This window comes from Python bivittatus, unplaced genomic scaffold (genome assembly GCF_059951505.1).
Source record: "Python bivittatus isolate LINGU-HERP-01145 unplaced genomic scaffold, Pbiv_v1 ctg000970_np1212, whole genome shotgun sequence".
In the NCBI taxonomy this organism is placed as follows: domain Eukaryota; kingdom Metazoa; phylum Chordata; class Lepidosauria; order Squamata; family Pythonidae; genus Python; species Python bivittatus.
Window position 1 is genome coordinate 139,678 of NW_028277121.1, and position 15,977 is coordinate 155,654.

At 37.8% G+C, this 15,977-nt stretch overlaps 1 protein-coding gene across 11 annotated transcripts in view; it reads left to right on the forward strand.

Moving 5' to 3' along the window:
• TBC1D1 (TBC1 domain family member 1) overlaps positions 1–15,977 on the forward strand; it is an 86,548-nt gene that overhangs the window by 10,578 nt on the left and 59,993 nt on the right. Inside the window, exon 1 of one of the 11 annotated variants that reach the window (XM_025166012.2) lies at positions 14,975–15,197. The exons of the other annotated variants lie outside the window; for them this stretch is intronic. Coding sequence (XP_025021780.2) covers positions 15,168–15,197 — 30 coding nt within the window. The 5' untranslated portion in view covers positions 14,975–15,167. Of the gene's footprint in view, positions 1–14,974; positions 15,198–15,977 lie in introns of those variants that run through there. 11 annotated transcript variants of the gene reach the window in all.

The window sequence follows — 15,977 nt, forward strand, 5'->3', positions numbered from 1 at the left end:
CCATACAGTTCTTCTGAGTAGTTCTATCTCAATTTTATATCTTTGTCTAATAAGTGTTTGTCTTTTTTTCCACTTGGCATTCAGGTTTTCCATCTTTGCATTAAACTTGCCATTGTAATTTTCTTAAATAAATCCCTTCTTCTTTTGTTATTAACAAAATAAAATTCGTTTGTTATCCTCAATGTATACACTGTTTATTTATATGTAACTCATTGTTTCTTTTTGCTCTTTTCTAAAACTCGATGTTTAGTTAGTTGGGGAAATTTCTGTGTATCTGTTCTGCCTTTTGCTTTACACCTTTCTTAGTTATTTTCAGTGTATCAGGAGACAGGCTTCTTCCTTCTGGGAAAAATTTAGAATATTTTTGTTTGCGTTGCTTTTGATGTCACAAATTTCAATCCAGAGTCTACTCTGTCAAATTTAATCTCTTAAATCTAATATTCACCTTCACAAGATAATCATATGGAATATTCCTGAGGTCATACCTTGTTGGTCTAATGATTATATTCATTTTCTGCATTTAAGTTGTAGTTTTGCATGAAGGAGTTTGTGATCTGCACCACAGTCAGCCTCAAATTTAGGTTTTGCTGACTGAATACTGCTTGTAGAGCAGTCAGTAATCCATTTGATTTTGGTATTGAAGACCATGTGTAGAGTTGTCTGTTATGAACTGGGCCATCCCACCTTGCTAAGTCCGTTGGGATCTTAATACTGTAGGCTGCTAAACAGGTGTGAGTATTCCAGAAGTCCCACAATTATTTTCTATTAATTTAGCAAATTAAAAGCACTCAAAACCCAATTCTCACTTCAGGATTTGGGAAATCCACAATGCGTCAGACAAAATTAAGAACACTTCTCTTTGTTCTCTTTCCTGCAATGAAGGGAAAGAGGAAAGAGGGAAAGTGTCTTTAGCATAAGATGGATAATAGGCAGGATGCTGGCAATGATAATCCTGAACAAAAGGGCTTGCTGAAGTATCAAAGGCAGCAGGGCATGGCAAGCCTGAATACTGGTGTTATCAGTTATCCAGTATCTCAAGATTAAATCTGTCTCTTTCATGTTTAACATCAGAAAATTATAAAGTTATCTCTGTAATTATAAATATATAACCTTCCCCTTTGGGTTAAAGAGAAAGTTGAAATTGACATAGACTCTGCTGGTTGCTTCTTTCATGACTCTTGCCCTTGTAGCAATATCTGCAGTTCTACTAGCATTGCTTAGAAGGTAGAAGGCATGAAGAGAGTTCCTGGGCACTGGGAATGTTTGCAGAAGCTCACATATGTCTTAGGAATGTCTTAACTGAATTTTAATAACACTTTTTTTGTGTGTTTTTTTCCAAGCTGGAATGGAGCCTTTCTGTTCTTCTCCAACATTTGAAAGCTTCCTGGCAATTCCCTTTGTTGTAGATCTAGCAGACCAAAGGTCTTCTCCGTCTTCCTATAATCACTTTTATGGCCAAATATTACTACAGTGGGGTAAATTGCAACCGAGAAAGTCAGACTGTAGCCAAGAAGTATATTTCACTGTTAAAATTCAACAGTAATCACCAGCCATGCAAATGGGGAGGCTGAGAGGATGTTCAAACAAACTTGAGTTCTTTCGGATATTATTTTATTCATAGCTTGACCAGAGTCAGCCAAACTGAGCTGCCATTTATAGAGGGAGAGCAAATCACGTAATATTTCTTTGAGATTGCTGGAAGAAAGTATTTGCTTTACATTTAGGTATGTGCAAGCAGAGTTCTTTTAGTTTGACTCCTTACTTAAACCAAAACCAAATTTTCCCATTATTACAGATGTTATTTTACTTCCAACTTTAGATTACAGTCTCCTCTAATTAATATGGAGTCTTTTTTTTTCCTGTGGAATATAGAAAACCATAGACCTTTCTCTGCATCTTTGAGCTGGAGCATAAACGTGGATCATAATAATGATTGGCTTGTCTTGGACTCTAATTAAGAACATTCCATAATTTGGGAGGTTGTTCCTTCTCTCTTATGTGAAGTGACTCATTCCAGTCAATTTCAGTTCACTGAGTTCCAAAATGACAACGTTCAATCCTGACATTTCTGCTCTGGCAACATCAAGTTTATCTTTGTACATGGTTTTGACATTTTATGTACCCATGGAATACATGTCTTTGCTGCATCAAACTCCCCTTTTGCTTCTAGGCACAACAGTTTGATGTCTTTTTGGCTTTAATGCAGTTATTCTAGAACAGGAGTAGAGAATCAGTAGCCCTGAATTATCGCTAACTAGTATTATTGGTGAAGAATGCTGGGAGTTGTAGTTCTAAACGTTACTTTTGGAGGGGCACATGTTTCTCATCAAAAAGTGAGCAACTATACACTTTACTATGCAACTGCATATGCAGACTTTTTAAAAAGTTAAAACTTTGCCGCTACTGCTGTCTCCATGCCTCCCTAGCCTTTTGAGGACTTTTGTTTTGTTTTTTCTCTTCAATAAGATGGTTTTTTAAAAACTGGATATGTTTATCCAGTAATCTTACGTCATTTAGAATTTCATAGTTCTTCCCAAAGAAAAGCAAGTACATGAGGATATACGTACATTTGAACCTCTCTCGAGCAGTACATTCTCAGTGCAAATTTTCATCTGGGTTTGCTAGTGTTTTGAAGAGGGTCCTGCCAAAAGGTAATTCTGAAAGTTGATACTAATGTCAGAGGGATCTAGGGTACAGGAAAGTTATGGGAGTCTTAGAAAACTCCCTGTGGCCTTTTCATAGGTTTTCATTTGAGGGTTGATATGTACACAGTGATACGTGAAACTTTCCTGGCACGCTCTGTCTTTCTCTTTCTCACTTTCTCAAGTGATCAGATGTATTTGGGGAGCTATATTTAACATTTTGGGGTAATAACTGTACCAGTTTTGATTCAGATCTAGGAAAACCAGCAACCCATAAGATTTCTGCAGACTGACTGGTGAGAGAAAGTTACTGAACCCTTCAAAACTACACATAATCCAGCCATACTGTGACCTACAGTGTGATCCGAGCTTCTCCTACGCCCTATTAATAGATAAAGATGTTCCATTTAAGCAAACAACACACCACACAGAGTACTGTGTCTTGACTTTATTGAGCACATTAAGCCAGGTTTCACTCTCTTCGTTGGAAAAACTATGTCAAGCCTTAGAGAAATCAGCTTGAGTCAGATCAATAAGTTGACCATCTAATGTGAGTTTTGGACCCTCACCAATGTGGTTCCACATGTCCACAATCAGCGTCTCTTCTTCAAGAGATAAATTTGTGGAATGGAATCAAACTAAATCTCTGCAGACTTCAGAAACAAGGCTTGTCAAATGCTCATGAGGCTAGAAAGGACTACAAAGCCATTGCTAAAAATGCATGCGTGCATTCATTGCTTTCCAAAATACTAATTTCCATCTTTTTCAAGTTTGTCAAAGACATCCAGGTTGATTCAGCAAGCTGTTGGAACAGTGTTTTGTGATTAATTAATGCCAAAAGTTATTCTGAACAGATTTGAGAAAAGTGGAACTTTTTGGCATTAATGTTTGGAAAAGAAACAAAACACTGCATCCCAACAAAAGGTCGTCATCCCAACTATGAAGCCCGGTGGTGAGTGCATTATGGTTTGGGGCTTCTTTGCACCCACAGCACCCAGATGGCTCATATTCATTAAGGAACTATGGATTCCGGATTAGACCAGGACATTCTATTGGTATCTGTCCATGAGCTGATGTTTAACGCGACCATGATTCTAAACACACAAATAAATCTGTAACAAAATGCCTGAAGAAGAAGAAATTTCACAATTTGGAATGGTTGGGTTAAAGCTCTGATCATAAATGGTTCAATAAGTTGTGGCAAGAGCCGAAATGAGCAATTCATGGAAAACAGTTCAAAGTGATTAGCGAGTTGAAGAGGCCCCAAGCTGATGTGTGGAATTGATCAACAGGTATAGGAAATGTTTGGTTGAAGCATCGCTGGTAAGAAGGGCTGCAGTTACTGAATCTAAGCTCTAGTTACTTTTTCCAACAAAGGCAGTGAAATCTTGTGTCAGTGTATTCGGTGAAGACACTGTTTTGTAGTCAGTTTTTAACCAGAATTTTTATTCTGAATCTATTAACAGGATTTAGATGAAGCTCAGATCACATTATAGGCCGTACTACTGCTGAATTAGAAATAATTCTAAAGGGTTCACCAACTTTCTCTCCCTGCTGTTGATCAGGTCTATTGATCAGCCCTGCAGACAACAGCTCCCCTCATTTCTTTCAGTCTTGTACAGGGGATGTTTTTATAACCCACTGAATTGCATATTCAACTGAAAAAAAAACAACTTCTATATGATGCTCATTGCACCAACCACTTACAAGAATTAAAACAGTAAAGAGGAAATAGAAGAATCAAGGGGAAAGCTTTTCTGAAGAAGGGCTGAACATTTAGATAAACCATAAAAAAAACCCCACATGTATAGAAGAAAATATATACAATTTTTTAAATACTACAGTTATATATGCTATGGACATCATATATGCTAATAGTCCAGGAGTATCTGTAAGAACAAGAAGCAGTTAAGCAATTCTCCCCCTTCTCACCAAGTTGTACTGTCAACATCCTCTCTCCCACATTCCTGTAATCCTTCTACTACAGCAATTTCTAGATACAGCCACACAGTGGAGCTCTGTCATATAGAAGAGTTCAGCCATCCACCTTGCTTATTATGTTGGATGCACAGATGATTGTCTTCTCCCTGCTGAGATGTGGACAGCAACATTGAAAACAACAATAACAGGCTATGACTGGGCTCCTGCATTGTGTTAAGCCATGGTTTACTGAGTGAATAAACCACAAGGGCCCTACTTTGCTTTGGCCAGCTCTCTAAGCCAAAACCAGACAAAACACATTATGTCTGATATGCTAGTAACATTGGCTCATATGGCTGACTATAGTTAGCTTGCTATACGGCTAAACCATCAAGACATGAAGCTGCTGAGAAACCTACAGGTAGTCCTTGTTTAGTGACTGTTTCATACAGTGACCGTTTGCAGTTACAACAGTGATGAAAAAGTAACTTTGTGACAAGTCATCGCATTCACCACCTTCACAGGTCTGTAAAGCAAAGGAAAGCTGCAGTAAGATCATAAGCACAGTCACGGTTTTACTTAGTGACTGGTTTTCTTAACGACCAAGTGGCCGGTCCCAATTGTGGTTGCTAAACAAGGACTACCTGTACTGTTTTTTTAAAAAGAGTATATTTTTATATGTTATCACTGCTGGTGGACCAAAATAAAATCTGTCCCTTGCAATGCAGAATCACGGGGGGGGGGGGAGTTTTAGACTGTGAAACACATTACAACAATTTTCATTGAAATTAAACGAACAACAAAAGCAGTAAATCCTGTTATACTGATATGGTTGGATGCTAATTCTGTTTTTTCTCACTTCTAATTTTAAGTTAATTCCATCTTGCTCCTGTATCTACTTCCGTATTTTCTTCTCCGAAATCTTCACCTTTTGGGGGGTACCAGTTTATATACATTGTTTCAGTCAGTTTTCTTGATGTTTCCTATACGTGAACAAAAACGCTAGGACACTGAACCTTCCCTAAGTAACTGAGAACTTGTATTTAGATTTATAACTTTAGCTTTATAGCTTGGCAAACTGATTAGAAGCTGTGACAAACTAAATTGGCTTGTCCTAGTGAGCTGTAGAAAACAATTTACGTGGAATTCCTACTAATTTTAGTGAATCAGACTTAAGGAATGATGGACTTCAGCCTATGAGTCTTTTGACATACTGACTACATAGACCCAGTTTCAGTAAAGGAAAATGTATGGTGTTTTTCACAGACTATTTTTCAACTTAAAATAAGTATATATTTTAATATATGGTGGGTTTTAGGTCAGAAAAGTCACATTAGGATCACAAAAAATGAATGCTATGGGGGAGTGCTATTTAAATGAAATAAAAAGGAGTAGTGTGGCTACTTCATACCATAATTGTTCTCCTTTTATGTTAAATCTAATAATGTGTTTTTCATCCGTTTGGAAGTTGATTTGTATATATTTGACATCTGTTTAATATCCATTTATTAGATGTTTAGACTGCTATCATCTTGCCACTCTTAGTGGTTTACAGAAATAAAATATCCACAGTACAACAATATAACAAAAGTAGTAAAAACATAAAAAACATTATATCAATGTGTGTTTGGTCTGAAACCATAAAGATAATAAACCATCATTAATGTAAAATTAAAACAGTTTCCCTCTAACTATTTACAATTCAATTGGGACTATTTTAATTGATTAATTTAAAAAGTCTTCTGGAAGAGCTCAATTTTGACTATTTTGATTACTATTTTGTAATTTCTACTGATGGAAAATGTGGATGAAAATTTGCATTTTCAAGTAAATGCGGATTCTATTTTCATTTGAGAATGTTCATATCGTCATTTGTACAATTCAGTATCATGTTCAAACTATACTGAAATGCACATAAGGGTTCTTTATTAGGTACCATGTTTGAACCTCATACTTTTAAACTGCTTTTTCTTTCATTTTAAAACCTTTGGCTTAGAATGCATTTCTAGAATTGGACTTTGGAAAGAACACAGCTTTTGTGGCAACATATAAATAAAATGATAAGTCAGCTGTGAATAGGATCACAGGCTGAGGTTGTATACCTCAACTGAAAATGCAACAGCAGAGGTCTAACATAGCTCTATTCATCATTTTTAATTCTCTGCTGATGTGAACTGCTTTCATCTGACTTCTGCCAACGTAAACAGGGCTGAAGTCTGCATGGGTTTCCAGTTGCAATCCACGTCTGAAGCATTTCTTCAGGTTCTGCCAGGAGTCAGAAGCTGTTTCGTTTGCTTTTATAAAAATAGCTGCAAGCACGCGGGGCGCCTTATCTGTGGTGTATATTTCAAAATATTTTGATAGCTTTTCAGTTAATGCATCCTGATTCTCATAGTACAGTTGCAAGACTTAGCAAATACTGATGGCCTCATTTACAATCAACTTGAGTTGCACATTTTCCCCCAAGACATCTTATGAACATCAACTGTTCATTTCTATAAAACTGTACTCAATGCATATTTCCCGGTTGATATGACTTTTATAACCTTAACGATTTCCAATTGTTCTGAGCAATGAAGTGGACTTGTACACGGCTGAGAACAAAAAGGGGAGACTGACTCAGGATAACCATTCAAATAAATCCTGTACAATTAAACTTTCAGATCTTCTTGAAAAGCCTGTGATTATGGATATCTCCTAGGTAAGCTGTATCTCCTAGAACTCTGCCACCCTTTATCAAAATATAGTTCCCAGGATTATGTGCAGAGAGTCCACAACACTTAAAATTGGCTTCTTACCAGTCATTGTAATGGTTCACCCTCATTCGCGCTTGAATGGGATACTACTCCAGAATACCAGGGCTATAGGCTAATGCTAACGTTTGTGCAAGAATTGGTGTGGCTGCTGGAAGAACGTGTTGAAAACTCAAGTGTTGTGAAAAGGACACGTTTTATGACCTTGAACTGATGCAAAATAACCCTTTCCCCAAATCATCGATGCCGTTGAGGTTTCCTTTTGGTGTTTCTTGCAGAAGAGATGTTTTTGGTATGACAAGATTTGTCTTTGCAGAAAGGCCAAACTTATTGTATTTTCCTTGTTTTATTGCTTGAGTTAAAAGTTCACAGAGGGTTGCAGGGAAGAAAGAGGGTGTTCTCTCAGCAAACTCAGTGGTTGGTTTTTTAGTGAGGTCAGGATCAGGATATGAGTCTGGGCTTCTCTTTGGAGCAGTGTTTCTCAACCTTGGCAACTTTAAGATATGTGGACTTCAACTCCCAGAATTCCCCAGCCAGGCTGCTTTAGAGGCTCAGTGGGGATACAATGGCTTGCATGGCTTTGTTTTGATTATTTTTCCTGGAAGGAGATCATGAGCTTTGAGTTCAGATACTTTGATTAGCAATAAAACTGACACCGGTCTGGTCACTCTGACCAGTTCAGAATGCCCAAAAGTTACAACTGGAACCAGCAATGAGAAAAGTTGATGAAAAGCTTAATCAGAGATGTCAAACCTTTGGGAGTTTTGAAGTCAAGGCAAAAGGTTTCATTCCCCTCCTTTTGCTTTGCAAACCAATCAGGTTTTCATCTGGTGGTATACCAAGGTGATGTGTAAACGAACAAGCAACAAAATGTATAACTTCATCGACAAAGCCTTGATCTTTTCCTCATTAATTTTCACGCTTCTTACTCATTCAGGGTTTCAACCAACAAGATGGCATCATCTGACTGTACTATGTATACATTCACATCCCCAACCCACAGATCTGTAATATCACCTCAAGTATTCCTTACATATTTACCCATAAGTACAGTAAACAGCCAAAGGAACGAAAGGTATCGTTTATTCTCATCCATGCTTTACTTCCATCAGATGCCACTCGTAATGGTTCAGGAGCCACCCTTCAATTCCATATGCAAAAGTGTGCATAATTTAAGTCTATTCGCTTTATCATACTCTTTCTCTGAATTAACAAACATGCAGTAAACTATTTTTTTTCACATTCATGCATTTCTCAATGTCCCACTGAAAAGCAGAAATTTGGGTCTGCGGAACCCCTGCCTGGAATACGGTCACCCTGCTGTCCCCAAATTTTGCTCATTGCTACCTCTCTGTCCTTTCAGTTAAAATTCTTGCAGACATCTTTCCAGGCATACATTCATTGATCTGTCTGTCTATCGATCTATCTATCTATCACTGAGAAGAAGAAAAAGGCACTAGAAAGTGCTTTAACAAAAAAGTGAAATACAAAAAAAAACCCATGTTAATGTCATTATAACAGTAAATTATTATTCTATATATACTTCTCTGATGCAAATATTCAAGTACGTATTTATTTCTGATACATTTATATGACTCTCATTTTTTTAACCTACTGTATTTTGTATAAATGAGCCCCATATTTCAATATACTTGTCCATACAAAGTCTACGTCTCTAGGCAATCTGCTCATAAGTAGCAAGTGTCTACTTTCTTTCCAGGCGTACTTAATAAATTAATTTTGCATCCACTCCTTCTGCATTCACTCTTGTCACCTTTCTCTTTCTATCAGAGAACAGTAATGACATTCCTCTAATCATCAGGTACAGATGCAGTCATCAAATGCATATTAAATGAGTGATTTACATAGCCACTCCGTATGTACACAACTCCTGTACTTTAACAATTGTTCAGTTACACCATCTACCTCTGCAGTCTTACCATTTTACAGCGTTTTTATCTTCATTTTCATCAACTTTTTTCTTGGATACTTAACGTTGATAGCATTCTTTCCAATTTCTCTCTTTAAGATATCACTATGTTCTCATACATTCTCTCTCTAAAATATTCCTTCCAGCTTTCAATTTCATCCCAAACCCTTTTATCACTTTCCTTTTCAGTTCCATCCCTTCTGCTAGACACCTCTTGTTAGCCCACTTCACCCAACTCTAAAACAGTGTTTATCTCCATCAAAATCAACTTGCATTTTCTTTGCCTGTTTAAATCATACCCATTCCTTGCTTGCTTTGACTACATTCTTTATAACTATGTTTTGTCTCTGTACAGTATGAAATTCCTTTTTCTCACTCTTATTTGTTGCTGTAGTCATTTTCTGCCATTTTCCTTATCTGCAGCCTTTTTCTCTTCATTATTCATCAAACATTTTATATTTATTTTTTATTGCTTTTTAATTAATAACAAGAAAAAGAACAAAACACAATGAGAACAATGATGGAGATACATATATTGTCAAAGAGAAAAAAAACATAAAAAGTGTTTTACAAAAAAAGTGAAAGAAGTACAATAACAAAAAATAGTATATGTCATTGTAACAGTAAACAGCTACAATTCTATATATACTTATCTAATGCAAATATTCAAGTACATATATATTTCTAATACATTTATATGACTATCATATATTTTAACCTACTGTATTTTGTATAAATGAGCCCTATATTTCATTATACTTGTCCATACAAAGTCTATGTCTCTAGGCAATGCGCTCATAGGTGGCAAGAGCAATCAGGTCTTTGATCCATTGAGTGAATGGGGCCATACATTTATCTTTCCAATGCTGCAGTATCAGTCTCTTAGCCATAGTAAGGGCATGGAGAATTCATTTATGTCTGGTTGTCAAGTTCCATGTACTAGGTATATAGTTCAAAAGAATATTATCCTCTGAAAATTTTAGCTTTTGTTGCACAGTCCCATTTATATGGTCCACTACTTTCTCCCAAAACTTAGTAAGCATAGGACATTGTAAAAGCATGTGTCTTAAAGAAGCATTTTCCTCTCCAGCAAAATGCTGTCTTAAATAATCCTTTTCTATACAAATGTAATGGAGTCCCATAAATTCTAAATATTATTTTTTTGTTGCGTAAGTCGTAGTTTAAGGTCCATTGACACTCTTGCTATAGAAGTTAAGACACTCTCCCATTGTCTTTCTCCAATCCTTTATTCTACTCATATCTTAGCATCTGCATATCAGATTGATTTATTAATGACAAATATTCATAAAAACTCATAGTAAGTTTTTTAATTTTAAAGGATTTAACGTTGTTCTAGCATCTCAGGTGTCTCCGAAGCTGAAAATGCTGCTGATCCAAATGATGCTGTTAACAAATGTTGTAGCTGTAAGTATTGCCACTGAGTTACATCTGATAGATGATATTTATCTCTTAACACAGCATATGTTAAAAATTCATCATTATCATCTATCAATTGGTCCAAAGTCAGTATCTCCACTTTCCATCCAGGTTTTCCATATCACCATCTTTTCCCCAATTTTTAATGTTGAGTTTCCCCATAAAGTCAATTTAGCATGGGGAAAAGGGTCAAATCTTTTTTTTTATTAGACATTCCATTCCATAACTTTCTGACATAATTGTTTCCAGAGATACTAGAGTTCTATTGTATTTAGATCCTAATACTGTCCATCCAACCAAAGGTGCTATATATATACCACTTGTTGGCTTCCAGTATTTAATACTTGACAATAGGTAAGCTTGATGATATAGCTCCAGATTCAGAAAACCAATCCTCCCTCATTCATTGGTAATTGCATTTTCTGTAAAGACATTCTTGGAATTAAAGAACCCCATAAAAATGTCCTAAACAAAGAATTTATTTTCTGAAAATATTTTTTTCCACCAAACATCATTTTTTTCAGAGTTCCCTTAGCATAGCTCCACCAACTTCTGTGAAAACATGTGACATCATTCTTTTCACTCTGCTCAAAGCAGCTTCCACCTCCTCTTTTATTAGGTTCACTTTCTATTCATTTAGTTTGGACTTTAATGTATTTTGTATTACTTCTTCTTTCAGAACTCACATTTAGTCTTCCTGAAGCCATTCTCATTCCAGTCTTTCTTTTGTTACTTTTATGTCTGCTTTTCCTAACATCCACTATTGACACTACCAAATGTTAGTCGACATTCAGACAGACTCACTACCTTGTATTCTTCACCAATTTGCTCAGTCTTCAACATAAACAATCAAATGAATCCTGATTTTCATTACTTTTTGGAACTGCTTTCTGTATAGGTTTCCAGCTGATACACCTTTTCCTATTGCTTTATACTGTAAAGTTTTGATCCCACCTAAACTAATTACTTTTCCTTCCCTTGTAGATATTGGACTACATTCTGCTTCTGAATAACTTATTCCATTACATCATACAATCTAAATTAATCTGTACTGGATGTTTTGCTGACCAAAGCCCAATACAGTTTAGATAATGATGCCATTCCACTTCTCAAGGAAATTAAACTGACTTGATTAATGGACTCATGAAACATGAGTGGGTTTTAATGATGAAACAGAACACGTGCTTCCTGCTTGATTTCAATTTTGGTTCACTCTGCATATTATTACCCACATTTTCTGTACACATTTTCTCTATGGCTTCCCAGCTTTAAACTTAAGAGGAAAATCTACTTGTATAGAAATACGTCCCAGCAAGCAAACCCAAAGCTATGGACCAGATGATAATCTGTTTTAAAATGTAGACTTTTATACTTGAGAATGTGGATTATCCTTCAAAATCATATGCTTACTATGCATTATTTCAAGAGAGAGATTTAGGCTTCATGCAGTATATTCATTGCCAGTAATGAATGACTTAGTATTTGTCCAGTGTAATGTGACAGGCTGTGAGAATAACCCAGGGAATCAGGAGGAAGAGCCACAGCCTAGACACGGTCTGACAAGAGATATCTCAGCCCACAGAAGGAATGGAGGTAGAGCAAGCATCTCAGAAGGGACCCTCCTTAGTTCTTTGGAAAGTAAAGTCAAGGGCTTTCAGACTTGTAAGATTCTGTTACTGTAACCCTAAAGGAAATGTCGTGTTAGTGCTCGTGCTTTTGGTTTCCAGGCAGGATTACCTCAAAGGGCTGATATCTGTCTTGCACAGACAATATGGTTCTTGTGCCTGCTAAGCATTTAATCTCCTGGAGGAAGTGGCCTTCAGCTTTGCCAGAGAACACAGCGGTAGTTCTGCTTGTTCCTCAGGGTTCTTGTTTGCACCACTACTGAACTGGAGTTCCACATTTTCATACCATTGTGGGCATTCAGGAGCAAGACTAGCTCAGATTTTATTTATTTTTTTTGGTTATGACCAGGTAAATGCACCCTAGTCTGCTAATTCCATCTTAAGAGGTGGACAGGATTGACCTGGGAGGTTTGGATTCTCTGCAGTGTTTTTGGAATTGTTCAGGTTTGCACTGCAGCCCAGACAAATAAGCTGAAGTGAAATGGACAGGAGTTTTATCTGTTTCCCACTTCCATAATGCCACTTCTCTTTTACTCCATCAACTGGCTGGGGAATTCTGGGAGTTGAAGTCCACATGTCTTAAAGTTGTCAAGTTTGCGAAACACTGGTCTACATCCTATTCATGATGCTTGTCTGTCAACATTATTTAGAACAGTGTTTCTCAACCCTGGCAACTTTGTGGACTTGCTGGCTGGGGAATTCTGGCTGGGGAATTCTGGGAGTTGGAGTCCACACATTTTAAAGTTGCCAGGGTTGAGAAACACCGATTTAGAATAAAACTCCCCTCTCCTCCACTTCATCCAGCCAGTGATACAGAACCATGTTTACAACCTCTGGAAAAAGCATCTGCTTGCAGAATCGCCAGCCTGAAATCCTTTCATCCTCCCATCTAGTAAGAGGCTTTTAAAGGCAGCAGAAGAATGGTGACTTGGCAGCTTCCCAGCTACCCCTTTATAGTAACTGCTCGGATTTTTTTAATTTGTTATTTTGCAAACAACAGCTCAGGGCCCAAACATAGATGGGGGCTGAAATAGTGTGTTTTCTTTTTATGTGGCAAAGACGGAAAAGAAGATTTTTGTTTGCAGGGCTTGTAGAAGCTGGGATGGGCCCGATGAATCGTCACGGGCCGCCAGAGGAGGGGTACAGATTGGCTCATGGTATTCTCTGGTGTTCTGAGATCTGCAACAATGATGATGATTTCATGGCTAGCTTCAGAACAGCGGAGGGTTGGGGCCTACCATTTGCTGTGTAGAAATACCCTCAAAACAGATCAGTGTGCGTAAGTGAAAACAAGGATATGGGCAGGTAGTAATTGTGTTTTCTTTTTGTGTGGAAGTAACTTCAACCTAAACATTACCGTAAGATGTGGTGCTGGCTACCAACTTGGTTGGTTTCAAAAAAGGGCTAGTCCAGTTCATGGAAATCATGGGGATTAGCCTTGATGGCTGTGTGACTGCCTGTGAAGGCCATCTGCTGGGGGGCTGGGGGGCTTCCTTGTGTAGTCGGTTGGCCGCTATGAGAACAGACTGCTGGACAAAATGGGCCAGGGGTCCAATCCAGCAGGGCAGTGCTTATGTTATACTCTTATCCTTTTATTGTGCTGAACAATAAAGCCATGTCCACACGGTGGACAAAATAAACAATTTGTCCTTTCCCTTTTTTTCCTGTCCCTCTGACAGTGCACGCTGCAGCTTTGCTTTCTGATAAACATCTATGTCCACCTGTGTTTGTGCAGAAAGCTGCCAAAATCTTTATTGTAGCATGACGCAGGGTTTGCACTGATGCCCACCTAAAAGTGGGCAGAGGCTCCTTGATGGGCAGCATGTACTTGAGCCAATGTATCATTTGGCACGGTTGCAGGGAGGGCAATTCTCAATACTTCAGCTATGAAACATCTGAAGCGTTTCCATTGCCAAACACGGAAACATCTTCTGACACTTCTGTGTTTGCTTTATTCATGTGTTTATGATTTAGTAGGGGAGATGTTTGCACAGCTTAACAATTGATGCTTGCTTTTTCTGAAGAGGAAGAACTGGGGTAGGGAGTGGGGGGTATGGAGGCAGGTAATCAGCATCAAATAGCACTTACGTCTGGTACCAACCAACCCCTAATTATAGATACGTTGCAACAATAAAGCACAGGAATTGAAAATGGATATTTTGCCATTCATGTTTATATTATATTATAAATGTCCCTGTTCCGCTTTGTTGTAATGTGCATTTAAACCTTAAACAGGGGCAGAAAAATGGCTTAACCAAACGTTGGGTTTTGTTTCTATCTTCAGCTGGCTAGCAAGGACTTGACTTGAACATTGGAATATTTCTGCCAAAGTCCTAACAACTCCTAGTGGTTGTTTCTTTAAAGCAGAGGTTATGAATACTGCCTTTTATTCAGAATGCTTCAAAAGTTGCCAGGGTACGTTCATCATTTTCTTCCTGCCTTGGCATGTTCCTGCAGTGCTCTTGAGCATAAGCGGCTGCATTTCACAATTTCCTGAATGATCTACACAGCGGTCTTTGTTGGTACTTTCTTCTCCTCCCCCTCCTCCTGGGAGGGGCGGAGTTGTCTTTTTAAAAGAGCCAATAGGAGGTCTCTCCTGCTCTTAGCCCACCCTGCCTTTTCTTCCTTGCATTCAGCCTTAGGAGAGACCATGGACTAGTGACCTCATAGCTGCTTGCAGGAGGAAGCTAACGTATTCCTGTGCAGCACAGAGCAAGCGCTTGGGAAGAAATGCTTCCATGTCTCTCTGGAAATGAGCTGATGCTTGAGGCAGATGTGGGAGAGCAAACTCTGAACAAGAAGAGGAGAAGGCAGTTAGAGTTGCAGCTGGCCACCCACTGCTGGATCTCCTCTTGTTAGGATGTCACCACTGTTTAACTGGGTAGCAAAGGTAGGATTTTCACCTGGTTTGATCTTCTTTGTCTTTGCAACAGAAGTGATTTGATTTTTGAAGTGCCGGAGAAGAGAAATTCAGTTCAAGAGCACAGTTTAGCTGGAGATCCATAAATACATAAACTCGGGTGGGAGCAAATCTGTCACAGTAGAGTTCTGCCTAGGTTTTCTTGGAAGTTACAGACCCCAAGTTGCAGCTTTAGCTTCTAAGGACTTTTGTGAAAATGAGGAAATTAACATGGTTCCATAAAACATTGTGGTGGGGTCTTGTTTAATTTGAACCTAGTCATTCCTGTTTCTTTTAGAAAGTAGCTTTTCATTGTTTTCATTCAGAAAGGTAGGAACTCTGGATTATAAAGGAATGCATTGGACGGAGATGTGCGGAGCAAAAATGGTAGAGCTTTATGTTTTAAGTATGTGCTCAGAAGATTTCGTAGTCATTTTCATTCATTCTTATTTTAGTCTAAGTCAAGGCACTAGATAGTATTGGAGTTCAGAGAGATTATGTATGTTGTGTACAGGGATATTTTTACCTGCTCTCCAAAGATTAATACATTTAAACACAACTTTGGGATTCAGAGTTAAGAAACTTGAATTTTACATCAGAGAACTAAAACAGTGTTTTCCTCCAAGTGCTCCTTGAGGGACAGAAAATTAATAGAACTGAAAAGCTGAGCCAGAAGTTCAAAGCAATTTTTTTTTTACATTTGTCTCATTTGTGTCTGACTGCACATATTTTACTATGGAAAATCATTGAGATTTTTTTCAAGTATCTGTA